The sequence below is a fragment of the Sarcophilus harrisii genome, chromosome 2, assembly GCF_902635505.1.
Source record: "Sarcophilus harrisii chromosome 2, mSarHar1.11, whole genome shotgun sequence".
Taxonomy (NCBI): Eukaryota; Metazoa; Chordata; class Mammalia; order Dasyuromorphia; family Dasyuridae; genus Sarcophilus; species Sarcophilus harrisii.
In genome coordinates, this window is record NC_045427.1 from 403,487,723 (window position 1) to 403,507,536 (window position 19,814).

The window sequence follows — 19,814 nt, forward strand, 5'->3', positions numbered from 1 at the left end:
TTGCCTGGGGCATTGAGAAGTTAAATGATTTGCCCAGGATCAAAAGACAGTATTTGTCAGAGATGGATGGATATTAAATCCAGGACTTGAAGTCTGATCCTCTATGTACTTACTAGGTTATGCTGCTGGTTTTAGGAGTCATTGATTACTCATATTAATGCTTTTTCACAGATGCCATGTTATAGAGCTAGGGTTCCTAACAACTCTGATTTGTATTGACAAATTCTGGGCCCTAGGAGCTCGTTTTTATCCTAGTCATTTAACATAAGCTAGCCTTGCTATCCCAAAAGGAAGACCAGACCAACTCCCCATATGGATGGGCTGTCGCCTCATAGATCATAGGGATTGACAGGCAAAATAAAAAGAAAGAGACACAGGTCCAAAAGAAATGAGAAACAAGAGTAGAAATCAACAGATACAATGATAGAAATAGAAGAGAGAGAGAAGAAAGATTGACAAAGGAAAAAGCAGACTCATATAAAGTGGCAGGTTCATGCAGAGAAACAGTCGTATAGAATGACAGAGAAAGAGAGGACCAAGAGAGGTGTTCATGAAACAGTGTATTCCCTGAAAGCTTTCTGGGTTACATACTTGCTGGCACTGAGAATTCTTGACCTGAAGGGCCCCTTAATTATGAGTTTTTTCTCATGAGTCACCAGAAACCTCTTTCTCTCTGCCCAACACACACACACACAAGCATAAGCTGCCTCTTCCCTAGAAGCTCCCTTAACAAGAGGTTGCTGCCTGCAGAGAGCCCAAATGGAAAAAAATCCCACCCAAAACCCTTCCTAGAAATCCTGACTCAGCCTTGAAATCATTCTCCCTGACAAATCCCTAAACCTAGCACTTTTCCCCCTCTGGGAGCCACAACAGAAGCAAGTCTCTGTTCTGGGGAATGAGAAAAAAAAGTTTGGTTCCAAATGACCATTAAACCTCCATTCAAGTCAAGATCACTACAAATCTCAGTGCCCCAAAGAGGGAAGTCTCAGCCCTTCAAAAGCACTACTGCTTGCTTAACTTCATTCTGTGAAGGAAGAGACCAGTCTACTCAAAGAGGAATGAATAACTTCTTAGGGACTCATTTTTTATGAATGAATCCAACAAATACATAAATGTAACTGTTTGCAGAACACAGTAGTGATGGCTAGAGGAAAGAAAGTCCTAGGGAACTTGATTTTTCCCAAAGGCTCCAGGATTAGACAGCCTTATTCAACTTGCAGGGTTTCCTCAGCTTTCAGAAGGAGGAAGGGGCACTGAGCCCCCTGCAAAAAAAAAAAAGAGTTCTATTCTAGTTTGTAGTGAAGAAAACACAGGAGCAGTCAGAGGAATTGCAGAAAGAGCCAAAATGGTAGATCTGAAAGGGACCTTAGAAATCACCTAGTCTAACCCCAACCTTTTACTAATAAAATTTGCCTTGCCCTAGATGAGTTAAATGACAAATGGGGATTGGAAATGATGCTTGACTACGGTCCAATGCTCTTTCCATCACTAAGCAACCTGCCCCAGATATCTCCTCCCACTCCTCAACAGTGTCAACCAAACCTTTTTTAAACAAGACTCTTTTTAAAAATTTTAACTTATGAAATAACATAAGCATTTCCATTACAAAGTAGAATAAGAGGATTTCACACGAAAACTGCAAATCCATTATGTATAACTTGCTGTTCTCCTTTTAAATACATAATATTATGTAACTTTTCCCCTCCCCCAACGGAGGGGAAATTATATATGTGTGTATATACATATACACGCATATGTATATATACATACATACATACATACGGAAAATCATTCCATGTACTTCTATTTATCAGTTCTTTCTCTGAATGCAGATTACCTCTTTATAGGTCCTTTGTAGTTAATCTGGGTTTTTAAAATAGGCAAATTACTCTGTGCATACACTGGGGAGTAGGGAGGAAGGAGGAAGATTATAAAATTATTGTAAGATGGGGGAGCAGAAGAAGAGGGAATAAGGAGGAAGATTTTAGGAAACTGTTTGAGGCAGAGAAATGGAAAGATTGGGAGAAAAATGCCTTGGACCTCAAAATGTTCTCCAGTTCCTAAATTTCTTTCCAAAGACATGTCACTTGTATGTTGCTAGGGAGATGTAGCACCATCTTGTAAAAAGAGCGGGGATATTAGTTTGAGGACCTGTGCTCTGTTACTCTGTGTGGACACACCCTGCATTGATTGCCTCTGGGAAGGAAGTTGGACTAACGCAGGGATTAACTTTTTTTTTTCCAGTCATAGACAATCTAATAAGGACTATAGAGCCCTTCCTATAATAATATTGCCAAATACATACAATGCATAAGAAAATTAATTATACTGAAATTCGGTCTTACATATAGATGTATATGATATATTTACATATATTATATTATGTATGTCTTTAAATTTACAAATTTCAGGTTCTAAACTGTTGAACTAGAAGAGCCCCTGGCCCTGAGACCCTTTTAAAACCCCCTTTTAGCTTTAAATCATTCAATTCTATAATAACTGGCATTGGGCATACTCGGCTTCCTTTCTGCAACAAAACCCTCTGGGGGACAGCCTCAGGGGGATCTCAGGGAGATCACCACTTCCCGCCCCACATCAAAGAAACAGGGCTCCACCCGTCCCCCTTGCCAAGCGATACCCCATTCGTGGGCTCCGGCATTCCCCACCCTCGGGCACCGACTGGAAGGCTCCGCTTTAGGAAGCGTTAGAAGCGGGGGCTAGGGGCAGAAGGGGAAGCCGGAGAGTGAGGGGATGGGCAGCGCCCGTCTGCTCCGAGCCCCGAAGTGTCCTTCCCCCAGCGTTGTTATCCACCCCCAGCCCGCAGGCACCCCCCGGGGTCCCCGAGCCCCGGCTGCGGGCTGCTCTCCGCTGCAGGTTGCTCCCGCCCTTCAGGCTAATGCCACAGGTAATACACTCCGCATGCTCCCACGTGCGCGCGGGACCGCAGCACGTCAGGGATGCCCGGGAGCCCCGCTAAGGTTCGCAAAACGCCCCCTCCCCCCTCCCGAGACCCCTGCCCCCCACTCACGGGTGACTATCATCTTGTCCCCGTCCCGAAAGGGCCAGCCAAATCCGCCACCCCCGCTCCGCGGGCTGAAGAAAAACTGCGCCCGGCCCCGCCTGGGAGCTCTCCGAACCGACTGGGCCGGCCTCTCGGCCAATGGGAAAAGAGGGAGCGGCAGGAGGTGGGGCCGGCCTGCCTCCGCGCCTCCAGCTTTCGGCCACTCCCCTTCCCCCTACTCTTCTAGCTCTACCCGCCCCCGCCCCCGCCCCCGCCCCCTACCTCCTGGTCTTCGGGCTGGACGCCTAGACTGGGCGGGGCAGATGGTGACAGAGATCCCGGAGCAGCTGGGAGCTAGCAGAGCGCAGCCTAGCCTACCCTAATCTAACCTAGCCTAGCCTAACCTAACCTAACCTAGCCTAACCTAGCCTAACCTAACCTAACCTAGCCTAACCTAACCCAGCCTAACCTAGCCCAACCTAGCCTAGCCTAACCTACCCTAATCTAACCTAGCCTACCCTAACCTAGCCTAGCCTAACCTAGCCTAACCTACCCTACCCTAACCTAACCTAGCCTAACCTACCCTAATCTAACCTAGCCTACCCTAACCTAGCCTAGCCTAACCTAGCCTAACCTAACCTAACCTAGCCTAGCCTAGCGGACTCCAAGAACGCAGCATTTGGCTGGCGCTGGGGTAGGGAGGGAAGTAGTTCCCACCCCTCATATTTCCCTCCATCTGCTTCCTTCCCCAAAGTTCTCCTTTCCCAAAGCAAGCGCCTGCAGCCCAGGCGCTGGCCCTCAAAATCACAGAACCTCGAAATGAGAAGGTCCCTTAAGACGCATCTAGTCCCATCAAGTACCAGCCCACAGAGCAATCATCTTTACACTCGACATACTCCGCAAGTGGAGCACTTAGCATCCCCGGGAAGCCCCTCGGTACTTAGCAGCTCAGTGTCTCTGAAAGCCAGTTCCACTCCTGGTCAGCTCTAAATGTTATAAAGTTGTCCTCTCATATCCAAATTCTCCAGCCACCATAATGCCTATCCATTATTCCCAGGCTTGTTCTTAGGGATCAAGATAAAGTGATGGAATCCATTTTCCCGGAGATTATCCTCCAACTATTTGATTCAATCAACAGACCAATCGGTGACCCTGCAGGAAAGAGTCACAATGACAAATTTATGCACTTCTCTAATAGCCCTGCTCATCCACATATGGCAGATATCCCTAAAAAAAAAAAAAGGGCTCCCCCTTTAAAAAGCAGATATATTAATTGTTGCAGAGCCACTGGATTCACACATAGCTTCCCACAAATATTAACAACTGTCCAGAGAGTACTAACCCCCTTTTAGGATCAGTCACATCCCAAGAAGCCCAGGCCTTCCCAAGTAAAATGTTCAAGGAGTCAGAGATTACCTTCTTCCTTCCATGGGAAAGAGTTCCTCCATAGCACCCCAAGCACCTATTTCCCCCCCTCCCTCTTCAGTTTCCCATCTACTCCTAATAATTATAAACCTGAATCTCTCTACTGAGATAGGTTGTTTAAGGAGAGGGAGAAAACTAGGAAGGACCTCTCCACTATCTTCCAAGGTAAACAAAACATTCCTTAGAACAAATTTTTAAAACCAAAAGTCAAGTGAACTGGATTTTAAACTTGGTTCTGTTACTCAATATAATCTTAAGTGGGCAGCTAGAGGCATAGTGGGTACAAAGTACTGGGCTTGGAGTGAGAAAGGCTCAGCTTCATAAATTCAAATATGGCCACAGGCACTTAATTTAGCTGTGTGACCCTGGACTATTCAGTTAACCCTGATTGTCTCAGTTTCCTCTTCTGTAAAGTGAGCTGGAAAAGGAAAAGGTAAATCACTCTAGTATCTTTGCCAAAAAAAAATCCCAAATGGGGTCATAAAGAATAGGACATGACTAAACAACAACCAATACCATCACCTTAGGTGAGTCAACCTTAGCTTTAAGAAAATTATTGATGCTTTTTGTCTTTATATGATAGTGATTTTTCATCCCTATGCCTAAATTGAACCCACCTTGTTGGAAAGAAAAAAATAAACAAAAACAACAGATACAGAAATCTTGCTTGATGAGGTATGTAAATATTCTTCTCTAGTAATCCCCTACCTGAAGGAGGAGGTATTTTTTGATATATCTTCTCCAGGATCAATTTGTTTTTCTGATCAAATCATGTCATTTTTTAAGGCCTCTGCCATATGTAATAAGCTTAACATAATTTTGAGCACATAATAAATGTTCAATAAGGCTTATCAAATTACATGTTATTTTGCTGATTTTTTTAAAATGTGGGAAAATTTGAACGTCCATCTTGCTCCATTCTGTCTGGATTCCCACCTCCTGATACTCCTTTTTATCAGTTGTATGAGGGAATTTCTTTTTCATTTAATTATCTATTTTCAACATTCTTTTTTTTTAACGAGTTCCAAATTCTCTCTCCTACTCCTCTCCCATCCATTGAGAGGGCAAGTAATTTGACATCAATTATACATGTAAAGTCATGTAATACACATTTCTATATTAACCATGTTGCAAAACAACAACAGTGATAAAAAGCAAGAAATATGTAGAAAGATTAAAAAATATGGCTCAATCTGAATTCCTTAGATCTCTCTCTGGATGGAGACAGATAACATTTTTCATCATGGGTCCTTTGGAATTTTCTTGGATCATTGTATCAGTCAGAGTAGCTAAGTCTTTCACAACTGATCATTGTTACAATATTGTTGTTACTGTGTAAAGTATTCTGGTTCTTTTCACTTCATTTTGTATCAGTTCACATAAGTCTTTTCAAATTTTAATTTTTTCTCCAATTACATGTAAAAATAGTTTTAATGCCCTTTTCTCAAATTTTGAGTTTCAAATTATCTCCCTTCCTCCCTCCCTCCCCTTCATTGAGAAGGCAAGTATTTTGACATAGTTTATACATGTATAATCATACAAAACATGTTTCCATGTAAATTGTGCTGTGGAAGAAAAAAAAACTTAAGAAGAATAAATAAAGGAAAAAAGTATCCTCAAGTTGCATTCAGGCTCCACTAGTTCTTTCTCTGGAAATGGACCGCACTTTCATCATGTCCTTCAGAATTGTCTTGGACCATTGTATTTCTGAGAATAGCTAGGTTATTCACATTGAATCATCATACAATATTCCTGTGAGTGTGTACAATATTCTCCTGGTTCTACTGACTTCACTTTGCACCAGTTCATGTAAATCCTTCCAGGTTTTTCTGAAAGGATCCTGCTCATCATTTCTTATAGCATAATAGTTTTCCATCACTATCATATATAATAACTTGTCCAGCCATTCCCTAATTGGTGGACATTTCAATTACTAATTATTTTCTACCACTAAAAGAGCTGCTATAAATATTTTGTACAGATAGGTTCTTTTCCTTTTTTAAAATTTTTTAAAAATCTCTTTGAGATACGGGCCTAGTAGTGGTATTGTTTGGTTAAAAGGTATGTATGATTTTAAACCCTTTGCTTGTTAAGTTTTTATGAGGGAACTTCTTAAAGATAATCTAACAGGCTCTGAACTCTCAGTCCACTACTTCTCCCCAGATAAGATCCTTGATCTGTCAGTACTATGCTTGTATAGTATTGGAAAAATCAGAGTCGGGCCTCGGTAAGGGCTAATCCATGCTTTACATTGAAAAAATCAAATAGCCTGCCATTAGAAGTAACAAGTTCCCCACTACTAAAGGCATTCAAGGGGAGAGTAAATATCTGGAATATTACAGAAGCCCAGGCATGAGGAGATGAGGGTTTGCACCAGGATCTTGGCAGTGTCAGGGAAAGAAGAGAATAATATATGAAAAATGTTATTATGGCAAAATCAGTAGGATTTGTCAATAAATTAGATATGGACATGCAAGAGCCAGTGAGAAGTTCAGGATAACACCTAGCTTGCAAAACTGGATGACTAGAAGATTGGTGGTTACTCCCTCCCCTGTTCTCTCAACATATTCCCATTTAGGAATAGTTCTAGAGTCTGTGATACAAATATTATTTTTCTAAAATTGGGAAAGCTACATTCAGCTTCAGCAAAACCTCAAAAGTCAGACATGATAACCTGAATTGATTTTTACTTTTTTAGCAAAGGATGTTGTTTATTGTTTTATTTAATTTTTAAAATAGCAAACTCTCCCTCAAGCCTTATTCTTTCTAGAATATACATGTCCCTGATCCTTCTCAATCATGTACCATCCATGCCATGGGGACATGATGTGTATGTTATTTATGGACTTCTTCTTGCTCAATATTCCTTCAGAAGTATTAATTGTATTTATATCAAGGTGAGACTCCCAGACAGCAATAGGGGATGTGCTATGAGAGGAACCTGCCTCGTCTTTACTTTTATAAGGACACGTCCTTTATCTTGTGATGAAGTTGAAAGAGAGACAGACAGAGAGAGAGAGAAAGAGAGAGAGAGAGAGAGAGAGAGAGAGAGAGAGAGGAAGAGGAAGAGGAAGAGGAAGAGGAAGAGGAAGAGGAAGAGGAAGAAGAAGAAGAAGAAGAAGAAGAAGAAGAAGAAGAAGAAGAAGAAGAAGAAGAAGGACGAGGAGGACGAGGAGGACGAGGAGGACGAGGAGGAGGAGGAAAGGAAGGAAGGAAGGGGAAAGAGAGAGACAGGGACAGGGAGAAGGACAAGGAAAGGGAAAGGAATAGGGAGAGGGTCAGGGAGAGAGAGTATCAGAAATACACCGCCATTTTCCAAGTCACTCTGGTTTACAATCTCATTCCTCTCAACTCCCCATTTCCAATCCATTGCCAAGTTCTGTTAATTTAATCTTCATAACATCACACACACACACACACACACACACACACACACACACACGTGTGTGTGTGTGTGTATCATTTTTTCTCCCCTGACACTGCTACAACTCTGACACTGGCCTTCAATTCCTGATGCCTAGACTACTGTTGTAACAGCCTCCTGATTGGTCTGTCTGCCGCAAGTCTCTCCCCACTCCAATACATCCTAAAGTGCAGGTCTGACCATGGCACCTCTCTCTCTCAAATTCCAATGACTCCCAATTATCTCCAGAGTCAAACACAAAATTTTCCATTTGAATTCAAGACCCTCCGTAGCTTGACCCTCTTCTACCTTTCCAATCTTACATCTTTCACCTGGACATGTATACTTCAATTCAGTGGCATTGTTATTCCTCCCATCTCCTGATTCAGAGCATTTCCACCGACTATTCCCCATCCATGGAATTCTCTTCTTTTTCATCTCTGCCTTCAGATTTCCTTGGTCTCGTTCAAGTCCCATCTAAAATCCTACTTTTTACAAGAAGTCTTTCCCAAGTCCCTTTATTTCTAATGAATCCTCTCTGTTTCTAAACAGTTGTTTTCATGTTGTCTTATCTATCCAGATTTTAAGCTCTTTTGCCTTTTTTGTCTTCTTGTTCTTAGCACAATGCTTGGCACATAGTAGGTGCTTAATATCTTATTGTTGTCTGACTGACCTGAACTGAACCTCGAAAGTAAGTATGAAAGTGAGGGAGGAAGTATGGGAAATGAAGGAGAAGGAGATAGAAGGATACAACTTGTGCAAAATCTGGTAGTCAAAAATAAAATATCAAGTTAGAGGAACAGATAGTCAATTAATTAGGATAGAAGTTAGATTTTGTGACTAACAGTAGCATGAAATAAGACTAGCATTATATTGAGAGACCTTTAAATTCCTTTGAGAAATTAGTAAGAAAGAAGCTGGAAAGCAAGAGATTTAGAAGTGGAAAGTATAACAGAGGGCATCAAGTTCAAATCTAATCACCTCATTTTATAGATGTAGAAACCGAGTCCCAGAAAAGTTAAATATCTTATTCAAGATCACAAAGGGAGTAAGCAGCACAGTGATCTTCTGCATGTTACAACTCAAAGTCTGGCTTTGAATACCAAAAGCTACTTAACTTTTTTTCCTTCTTTTCCTAGCCTAGATAAATATTTCCATTTTTTTCTCCCTATAAGCATTTTGAGGGACAGGACTTTAAAATTTTTACCTTTGGGTTTTTAGGGTCTGTTTCAGTGGCAAATTTAATATTCATTGAATTGAGGGAGGAACCACCAAAAATCCAAAGTAAAGAGTTCAAATTTTATCCTTGAGCCAAAGGGAGTCTCCTAAAGAAAGGAACATATTTCAGCAGTGTGAAGGATAAATTGAAGAGAATGGAGAATTGGTGTAGGTATAAGTATATTATAGTGCTTTAGAATTCAAGTCTCCCTTGGTCTGCCAACATTAAGGTTATGGTGGGAAAGGATATATAAGACGAACAGAGAAAGAGACTAGGAAAGAGAAATAGTGTGATGAATAGAATACAGAGAAACTGAGCTCTAAATGTGCCATATGTCTTATTTACACATGCAAATTTTGACATATAATAGCTCACATTTTATATAGTTTTAAGGTTTACAAATCCCTTTACAAATTACATTTCATTTTATCCTCACAACATCCTAAGAGGTAGGTGCTATTATTATCCCTCTTTTACAGATAAAGAAACCAAGGCAAAGAGAATTTATGTGACTTGTCCAGTGTCACACAATTAGTGACTAGGGCAAGAAAATAATGATAATAATAGTCATAGTCATAATCATAATAACATTTATATAGCACTTGAAGGTTATAAAGTCAGGTCTTCCTAACTCTCACTCCTTATGAAACTTTAGGAAAGTCACTTAAACTTTTTATGCCTCAATTTCCTCATCTGTAAAATGGAAAGTTTTGGAGGCCACTAAGGTGCTTTCAAGGATATTTGAACTTTCTTTGACACAGGGAAAAGTCTTCCTAGCATCCTGAGACAACCAGTCTGAATTTATTCTCATTCCTCCTCAGATAACATGTCAGACCAAACCCCAGACATCTCAGAGCCCAGAGGAGCCAGGTTTTTTTTTTTTAATAGGTACCCAAATTCACTAGGAACTAGGTGGCACAATGAGAAAAACACAAGACCTACAGTCAGGAAGACTTGAGTTGAAATCTGGCCCCACACACTTGCTAGCTGTATGACCTTGAGCAAATCACTCAAGCCTGTTTGCCTCAGTTTCCTCATTTGTAAAATGAGCTGGAGAAGGAAAGGGCAAACCACCCTGGTATGTTTACCAAGAAAACTCCAAATGGTGTCACAGTCAGATATAATTGAAATGATTGAACAACAACAGAGTCAACATTCCATTCTCTCACTGAGGTTGTGCTCTTAGGAGGCAGGTGCCAGGATTATGCTTAGGAACAAGGTAAGTGGGGCATGAATATGTCACTGAGCAACCGTTGCTAGGTTTTCAGACAACATATCAATGCCATTCCCCGCCCCCTCCCCCCAAAAAAACCTTCTCCCCAGCCAAGCAGAGAATGAAGCCCAGACCTTGATAAGCATCATCAACTCAACCCCTCCTTTGTCAGAAACAGCTGTGCCCTTCTTCATAGGTGAGGGTATTGCAACAATTGCTCCAGATCATCAGAGATTGAAAGTTTCATTTTGCAACCTGGATGAGGTTTGCTAGTGGAACTATCTGTAAGAAGCTTTTTTTGTGATGTTGGGGATCTCCTTGATCCCCTAATTATTGATGCAAAAATGATTGGTGGGGAAAACGCCGGTTCTTGAATCAGATCTGATTTCAAACCCCACATCTGCTACTTCCTATATGACCTTAAAGTCAATCATTTAAGCCTGACTGCAATTTGATCGTCTATAAAGTAAAGGAATGGGATTATGTGGGCTCAGAGATTTTTTTCTAGTGCTTGATACATGAGCAAAGTAGATGTTCCATAAATGCTTGTTGATCGATTCACAAAATTGTTTAGGATGTGAGAGGTTCACCTCAGATCTCAATCAAGACTTTAATATAGCTACAAATCTAAACTGTGACCAAGAGCAGAGAGTATAATAGGAAACCGGGTCACCCCTGATTTCCCCTTAAAGATGATTTCCCTATAGAGAGCCAGGATGATGGCTTCTCAGTGAGATAAAGCATCCAACCTTTTTAGAGGTTGCTTTCCTGCCTTCCTCTAGGGCTAGCCCTTTCCTCCAGAGAGCAGTCTGGAGCCCCCGACCCTGCCCACACTCGGCTGCGGCCCATTGGTGAATCGTTTTCATTCCTTTCCTATGATGCTATTGCCTGGGAGAGTAATAGGAGACTGGGAGAAGGAGGTCCCTGACCCCTGAAAGAATGCACCAAGCTGAGGAATCCCCACTTCTGTTTCTGTCTGAATGAGAGTATCCATACTGGTCTTTTAGCTCCTCAAAATACAAAGAGGAAACTTTCCCTTTTGCTTAAAGCTCTTGTTTCAAATAGTTCCTTAACTTGCTTTTCCTCATCCTTAGTCTTCTCTAAACTCCCCTGAATCTAGACAAGAGATTTTTGGCCTTTTTGAGTATGTCACAAACTTCTTTACCAGCCTGACAAAGCCTATGGACCCTATCTCAGAATAGTGCTTTTAAATGTCCAAAATAAGATATAATTAAATTGATAGTTAGCAAAATATATAGTTTAGTCTTTTTTTAACATAGGAACTATTTCATATTTTATTTTTGTAAGTCTTGATTGAGATCTGAGGTGAACCTCTCACATCCTAAACAATTTTGTAAAATTATGCTTGGCACATAGCAGTGAGTTAATAAATACTTGTTGATTGATTAATTACTTATTCCCATGGTGGACACTTCAAGGCAAGGCAGTCAATCAATTAATGGTTATTTTATTTAAGATGCATAATAAAATCAACCTTTTTTCCTTTTTCATTTTTTAACTTCAATTGTCAGTTCCAAATTCTTTGCCTCTCTACCCAAGAGAAGGCAATAATCAGAATATTTTTTAAAATTCTTTCTCCCCCATATTAAGAAATTCTGATATTTATGTCCAGACACCTGCCTTGATTTCTGAAAAGGGAAACAGAAGGAATGGGCTAGATGTAGTCTGTGCAGAGAGGATATCTATTACTACAAAAGGCTCAACCTACTTCTACCTCTAGAACTCCTGCAGTCAAAAGGCTCTAGGACTGTGCACAACATGGGAGCACAGTATGGGTGGACTTTTTCCAAGGTATCTCTGTGGCTAACTAGAGGAAAGTCTCTAAAACAAGTCTCTAAAACAAATGCATTAGCCCTGCTCTTGACTTTTTTCATGAGAAGAGGATCTAGCCTCCATTTCAGTGATTTAAGGAAGAGAGTAGATGTTTTCTCAATAAATACACTTCACTGTGCCCAGTATTCTGGAGCTCACCAGGAACTAGTTGTTGACTGTAGACTTGAATTCAAATCTAGCCTCAAACACTTAAAAGGTATATAACCCTGGGCAAGGACCCTGGAGTCAGAGAATCTGGGCTCAAATTTGAATTTACTATATGATCTTGAGCAAGTAATTTGTCCTCCCTTAGTTTCATCATTTGTAAAGAAAAAAAAAAAAGATCTGATTAGGTAAAATGAGCTCCGAAATCCATTTTCATTCTAAATCTGTGATCCTATGAATTGTGGGAATATGTTTATGGGGGATTCTGTTAAGCCAAGCCATCATCCATTTCAGCTTTCAGACAAAAAAGTGACATAGTAATGTTAGCCTTCCTCAAGCTTCCAAAGTTAGTGGGATATTAACAAAGAGCAAACCCTCCCTCATCTCCCAGTAACCCTTGACTCAGAGAGCTCATATCGTAAGGACTAGAATTCTAGGAGAAGCCGGATCTCACTGCCCAGATCCCACCCTCATGCTAATGTTTACACACTGGCCCCAATCTGAATAGTGATCTCTCAAGATGGGGCTCCAGCAGGAAGTTGGTCCTTAGTGACCTTGGCTTCCCAGGAGCAGTTACATCATTCAACCCCCTTGAGAGGACAACCCTAATTGAGGGTCCTGGTGGGAGGTATTGAAATGATTACTTTGTCCTTCCCACAAAAGATGGGGTAAAATATTTTCCCTTCTCTTCCAGCAAGCAGTGCTATGAATTTTTTTCATCCCCTCCCCAAACTTCATTACTCTGCTCACTGGGATGTTCTCTTCCTGTTCCCAATGCAAGAATTGTTTGGTGTAAGGATTGGAATTCAGGGAAGAACAATGCTGAATAGCTTCAATTATGCCCTTGGGTGAGCTGGAGGACCTTGGGCAGGTCAATTAACCCCCTTAAGATTGGGTGAACTGGAGAACTTTGGTCAATTAACCCCTTTAGATTCTGTTTTCTCAACTGTAAAATAAGGGGATTGTCCTAGATCAGAGATATCAAATACTCACGGTCCTCCAAATACTCCTTAGTGCAGCCTGAATCAGATTAGAATGTAATTGGGAAATTTTGGGGGGCATTTATTCATTTTGAACTTTAATACAAAAAGACAAATTTCTACATACACAGCACAGCATAAGGAAATATAATTTAAGAACAAAAACACAACAGAATATAATACTAATATGTGTTTTTCTAAGTCAGTCGTGTTGCTTCTATTTGACTTTGACACCAGTGGACTAAATGACCTTTTTGAAGATTCTTCCAACAACAACAACAAATTAAACAATTCTATAATAATTGTTCTAGAATATCAATTTTCATAGAATATTCCTATTATCATAGGTGGGTCTAAGACTATAGGATCCACAGATTTCAGGTTGAATTTTATTTTCTGCTCTGCAGAAGTCAGTCAATAAATATTCAGTAAGTACCTATTATATGTCAGGCATTGTGCTAAGTGCTGGGGACACAGAGAAAGGAAAAAGATATTACTATCAAGGAACTCAGTTTAATAAAGAGGACAACATGATATATCCAGAAAAATTGGAAATAATCAACAAAGGCATGGCACTAGCATCAAGGGGGAACAGGAGAGACTTCTTGTAGAAAATGGGATTTTATCTGGGTCTTGAAATCAGGAGGCAGAGATGAGAATGAAGAAGACTCTGTGCAGGGGGGATAGCCAGTGGAAATTCCTAGAGTTGGGAGACAGAATGTCTTGTGGAAGGAGCAGCAAAGAAGCCAGTACAACTGGCTGGAAGAATTGTTTGCCCTTCATTCTCAAAGATGACCATGACATCAGGGAAGTGATGCTGTGACATGCAGATGAATTGGATTTGAATGACTGTGCCAAGTCACCTACCTCAGTTTCTTCTCTGGAGCCATCTGGGCCCAATGGCTAGAAATGAATCAGGATGACTGGAGATGGCCATAGATGCCATGAGAGACCTTGGCCTTTGTAAGTTAAGGTCTTTAACAGGTCTCAGTTTGACTGAGGCAACACTCATCCAGTGATTAAAGGCTAGATTCAAGTATAAGAAGACTGGGAAGGGAGAAGGGGGCCAAGTTACAAAGGCCAAGTTTGAATGCCACAGGATTTTACATTAGATCCTGGAGGGGAAAGAAAGTCTGTGGAGTTTATTGAGTTGGACAGAGATGCAGAAGTAATGTGGTCAAACATATACTTTAGAAAAAGTTTTTGACAAGGATGGATTGGAGAGGGAAGAGACTTGTAGCAGGCAGACTAAGTTGAACAAAAACATAATGACATTCTTATCAACTTTGTGGATAACACAAGACTGAGAAGGATAGCTATTAAGTTTGAGGATAGAGTCAGAATATTAAATAATATGGGCAATTTGGAAAGTGAGTTAGTAATATATCATGTAGAATAATATAATAATATCATTTAACTTCAGTGCCTCAAACTACTTTCTTTTTTCAAAGTATTTTATTTTCCCAAGTACATGCAAAGACAGTTTTCAACATTCACTATTGCAAAACCTTGTGTTGCAAATTTTTCTCCTTCTCTTCCTCCCTCCCCTCTCCCCTAGATAGCAAGCAATCCGATATAGTTTAAACATGTGCAACTCTTCTAAATATATTTCCATATTTGTCATGTGCAAGAAAAGTCAGATCAAAAAGGAAAAAAATTAGAAAGAAAAAAAAACAAGCAAACAAACAACAACAACAATAATAAAAGAAAAAAAAAATACTATTCTTTGATACACATTCAGTCTCCATAGTTCTTTCTCTGGATGTGGATGTCTCCTTCCATTACAAGGATATTGGAATTGCTCAACCTACTTTCTAAGAACATAATTTGCCAAGAAATTGACAATTAGTGTGGATGGATAAAGTTTCTTCTTGGAAGCTCCCTTTATCAGTGGAATCATATGTTTGTTTGAAGAGAAGATTAGAGACTGACAGTACAAGGGAAAGAAGACCTCTGTAGAAGAGGGTTTAAAAAGAACATTGTACACAGCAACAAGATTATGTGATGATTAATTCTGATGGACATGGCTCTTTTCAACAATGAAGTGATTAAGTCCAATTTCAATAGACTTATGATGGAGAAAGACATCCGCATCCAGAGAGAGGACTATGAGGACTGAATGTGGATCAAAGAATAGTATTTTTACATTTGCTGTTGTTGTTTGCTTGTTTTTTTTTTCTTTTTCTTTTTTTCCTTTTTTGATCTGATTTTTCTTGTGCATCATGATAAATGTGGACTAGAAGAATTCACATGTTTAACATATATTGGGTTATTTGCTAACTAGGGAGGGGTGAAAAGAAGGGAGGGAGAAAAAATGGAATACAAGGCTTGGCAGAGGTGGATGTTGAAAACTTTCTTTGCATATATTTTGAAAATAAGAACTATCATTAAGAAAAAGAGAATAGGGTTCAAATTCTGCCATAGACATTTATTATCTAGTTTTTTCATCTGTAGAATGTGGAGTTTTGAGTAGAAAACTTCTTAGGTCCCTTCCAGTTCTAGATTGAGGATGATATTATCCTGTCAATATAGACTGAGAAGGAATCTGGAAAGTCTTCTTGTCTGACTCTCTCATTTTACAAATGAAGACACTAGGTAGTATAGTGACTGAGCAATAATAGACATTTCATATTTAAGTGGCCATCAAAAGTTTACAAAATATTTTCATCACAACAATACTGTAAGATAGATAGCAAAAGGATTTTTATTTACATTTTGCAAATGTGAGACCAAAACTCACAAAAGTTCGGTAACAGATTCCTACTTTTGTCAACTCAGGTCTTTCTATTATACCACATTAATCTCTCATGATTGCATTCAAGCCAACAAGACATATAGGAGTAAAATAAAGTCCATCAATTAGATCCAAATTATTCTCTCAGTCTTTGTGGAAGAAATATGGTCTAACAGTAGCCATTTCTGTGAAAAGGATTTAGAGATTATCTCAAAATGAGACAACAGTTTGACAGAACTGCTAAAAACAAAACCAGAACCTAATTTAATCTCAGGTTATATTCATGAAAGCAGAGTTTCTAGTCCAAGAAATGTAACAGTCATATTGTACTCTATGCTAGTTAGACAACATCTGAACTGTCATATCTAGTACTGAGAGCCACATTTCAAGAAGAAGATTGATAAACTCGAATGTGTCCAGAAGAGGGGCAATGAAAACAATGAAAAGTCTGGAAATGACATCATAAGACAAACCATTGAAGCAACAAGAAATATTTTAACTTGGAGAAGTATTAGAGAGGATGTGATAGTAACCTCAAACATTTGAAGACCAGTCTTGTGGGGAAAAGATAAGATTTATTCCTTAATGTTAGAAATGGTGAAAGTTACAGCATAAAATGGTTCAGAGAAGCAGTTTTCAGCTGTTGGACTAGTGTTGGAAAGGTTTAAGTCCAGTACAAGGTGAGGCTTGTGATTAGTAAATGCTAAGGATTAACAACAGGTAGTTAGGTGGTATGGTGGATAGAATGGAGGGCCTGGAGTCAAGAAGATTGATTTTCCTGAGTTCAAATCTGGCCTCAGACACTTACTAGCGGTATGACCCCCAGACAAGTCCCTTTACCCTGTTTACCTCAGTTTTTCCATCTGTAAAATGACCTGGAGAAGGAAAAGGCAAATCACTCCAGAATCTTTACCAAGAAAACCCCAAGTTGGGTAATGAAGAATCAGGCATCACTGAACAGCAACCACAATGACAAAGAGAAATTTTTGTTTCATTGGTATGTTTGCTTATTTTTAACTAAGAAAAGGGTGGAGGGAGAGATAGGACTCTGCAGGTTGTAGAAGGTAGCCATACTTCCTTCCAGTCCCAAGGTACTTTTACTATAAAAATGTTTTAGCATTTTAAGTTGTTCAATGTTAGAAAAACTTCCTTGTAAGGTGAAGAGACTCAGCTTCAAGGAGGGTTTGGGTGGAAACTAGATTAGCCAAAAAAAGGAATTCCTGTATTAGGCTGGAGGTTGAACTAGATAGCTAGTTCCTAGAAGTTGAACTAGATGGCTAGTTCCTAGATCTTCCTTCCAATTCTAAAATGACACTACACTATAGACTCTACAATGGCTTTCTAAATAAAATTCATCTGGTATATGCACGTGACTCTGTATGAACATCTAAATATTTCCTGTATGAGGTCCTGTTGAGTCATTTTTCAGTCATGTCCGACTTTCCATGACCCCATTTGAGGTTTTCTTGGCAAAGATACTGGAGTAATTTGTCATTTCTTTCTTCAGCTTATTTTACAGATGAAGATACTGAGGCAAACAGTTAAGTGACTTGCCAAGGATCACACAGCTAGTAAAAGTCTGAAGTCAGATTTGAATTCACTAGAGGTTTCCTGACTTTACTCCCAGCAAGCTATCCACTGCACCACTTAGCCTGCTCCTATTTCCTGTAAATTCACAAACATTTGTAAGTGTATTTCTAGTCATTTAACTTCTCCGTTCCTCAGACAGCTCTCTAAGACTACAAATTGCCAAAGACGTGAATTGTGTTATTGGAGAGATCTTTCTCACTTGGGAGTTCTGTACCAGTAAATAAAAGGTCTTGTTTCTGAACTTATCTCTATAGGTGTGCATATATCCATGTAAATATACGTAGAACATGAACTAGTAGAAAGAAACTCCTCACTGGGAGCTCCCTGCAGCCAAGAAAACATATGATGTAAATAACGAGCGTGACTATGGGGTCACATATATGCTTGTAAACACATTTGTGATCATGTGAGCATGTTGTGGGTCAGACCTGGCCCAGCTCTGTTCCCATTTCCACTCCCTCTTCCATACCCCAGATCCCTGATTTCTCCAAAGACTTCCAAATGGCTGAGGGCCAGCAGATAGACTCATGGCTTATTTAAAACCAGCCCTCAACATACTTTCACTCCCATGTCATTGGAAGAATTCCCACGTAAACTTGTAGTCACCACAAATCCCGCAGATGTGCGGCCGATTTAGCGTACCTTCCATCCTCCCCTCCAGACCTCGCTTTCCTCCTAAGACAGCTGCACACAGAAGACCTGGATCAGAGTTGTCCTGTGGCTAGGTGACTGAGCCTGCCTGTCCTGAGCTCGGGATAGGAACCGCGGACTTGTCTCTGGAACCTTTCAATAACAGATTCAGAAACTGGCTAGCAGATGGAAAGTATCCTAGTAACAAGGGATTCTTTTGAGGCAGCCCCAAATCCTTCAAGACCAGAATAACCCTCTCTGTGTTCATGGCCTCAGGAGAGCAGCTGTAAACATCAAATATCTCTGCAACAGACCCTAAACTCCCATTCTGGCTCCATCAGTCCCCTAAAGCTCAGGAGGAGGCAACGTCCCCAGAAGCCTCTTGTCAAGAACCCAGCCAAGTCTTCTGACTTGGATTTGTGTTTTTACAAGTCATTTGGGAAGAATCCCTTGGCCTAATTCCTTGGGCAGTCCCCAAAAGCACAACACCAACAAAAAAGCAACCCAGCACCTGTAATCCTCACTTAGCGAAGGAATCGGGGCTAGGAGTGCCAAGGAATACCTCCACAAGCCTCTAACTTACCAATCACCACCTTCGCAAGCGACTCTGAGAAACTAGTGCGCCCTGGGGCAGGAGAGAAGAAAATGACTGAAGGAGACCCTGTCTCCATAGCCTCCTCAAGCTATTTTGGGGAGGGAACGGGAAAGATGCAGAGTTGGGGGTGAAAGAATCCCCAGCCGCTCCTTAGCTTTCTTGGGATTACAGCTCAGCCTCTGTTTTTCTTTTTGACTGGACAGTGCTTGATTCACCCAATCATTGACTGGACACACAATCTGGGACGTGCTCTGACCAATATATGCAGAAAAGGAGAGGAGCCTTTCTGCTCGGGCGAGTTAATACTCTACTAGGTTTGTGCACTCTAAGGATTGACCTTTATTTTAAAGAATTAAAAGGAAAGCCCCCAACCCCTCTCAAAATGAAGGTTCTATAAGCTCTGATTCCTGTGCCTTTTGTAGACTTCCCCACTACCACAGTGCCTTGGGCAGCGTTTTGTCCACAGTGGGTCCTCTGTGTTGATAGTGACTTCCTCATAAAATGAGCATAAAGAATAGCATCTACTTCCCAGAAATATGGCAAGTGTCAAATAAGATAATGTATTGGGAGATAGTGTGGATAGAATGCCAAACCTGAGTGAAGGTAAAAAAAACCTGGACTCAAACTCCTCCTCAGAAAGTGTATTAGAGGGGTAGCCAGGTGGAGCAGTAGATAGATCACCAGCCCTGAAGGCAGGAGCACCTGAGTTCAAATTTGATCTCAGACACTTAACACTTCCTAGCTGTGTGACCTTGGGCAGGTCACTTAACCTCAATTGCCTCAGCAGAAAAAAGAAAAAAAAAAAAAGAAAGTGTATTAGTTGCAGTGATCAGGAGTAAAATCACTTCTTTCTGAGCCTTGGTTTCCCCAACTAGAAAAGAAGATAATGATAGTTGTAGTACCCACCTCAAAGCATTATCTGTTAAGCATTTTGCAACCTTGAAGGTATCATACTGATGTGAATTATTATGAAGTCACTCACTGCCAACTTCTGGTTGCTTCCCTCAGGGAGAGGCAAGTATGAAG

At 40.5% G+C, this 19,814-nt stretch overlaps 1 protein-coding gene across 7 annotated transcripts in view; it reads right to left on the minus strand.

Annotated features, from left to right (window-relative positions):
• LOC100920600 (rho GTPase-activating protein 7) overlaps positions 1–19,814 on the minus strand; it is a 111,027-nt gene that overhangs the window by 32,836 nt on the left and 58,377 nt on the right. For 2 of the 7 annotated variants that reach the window (XM_031953639.1, XM_031953638.1), the window contains exon 1: positions 3,029–3,119. The exons of 2 other annotated variants lie outside the window; for them this stretch is intronic. Coding sequence is in view for 1 of the 5 variants with exons in the window: in XM_031953640.1 (XP_031809500.1) it covers positions 3,029–3,041 (13 nt within the window). In the remaining 4 variants the exon portion in view is untranslated. Of the gene's footprint in view, positions 1–3,028; positions 3,124–19,814 lie in introns of those variants that run through there. 3 more of the 7 variants (XM_031953640.1, XM_031953642.1, XM_031953643.1) reach the window with 3 other exon arrangements.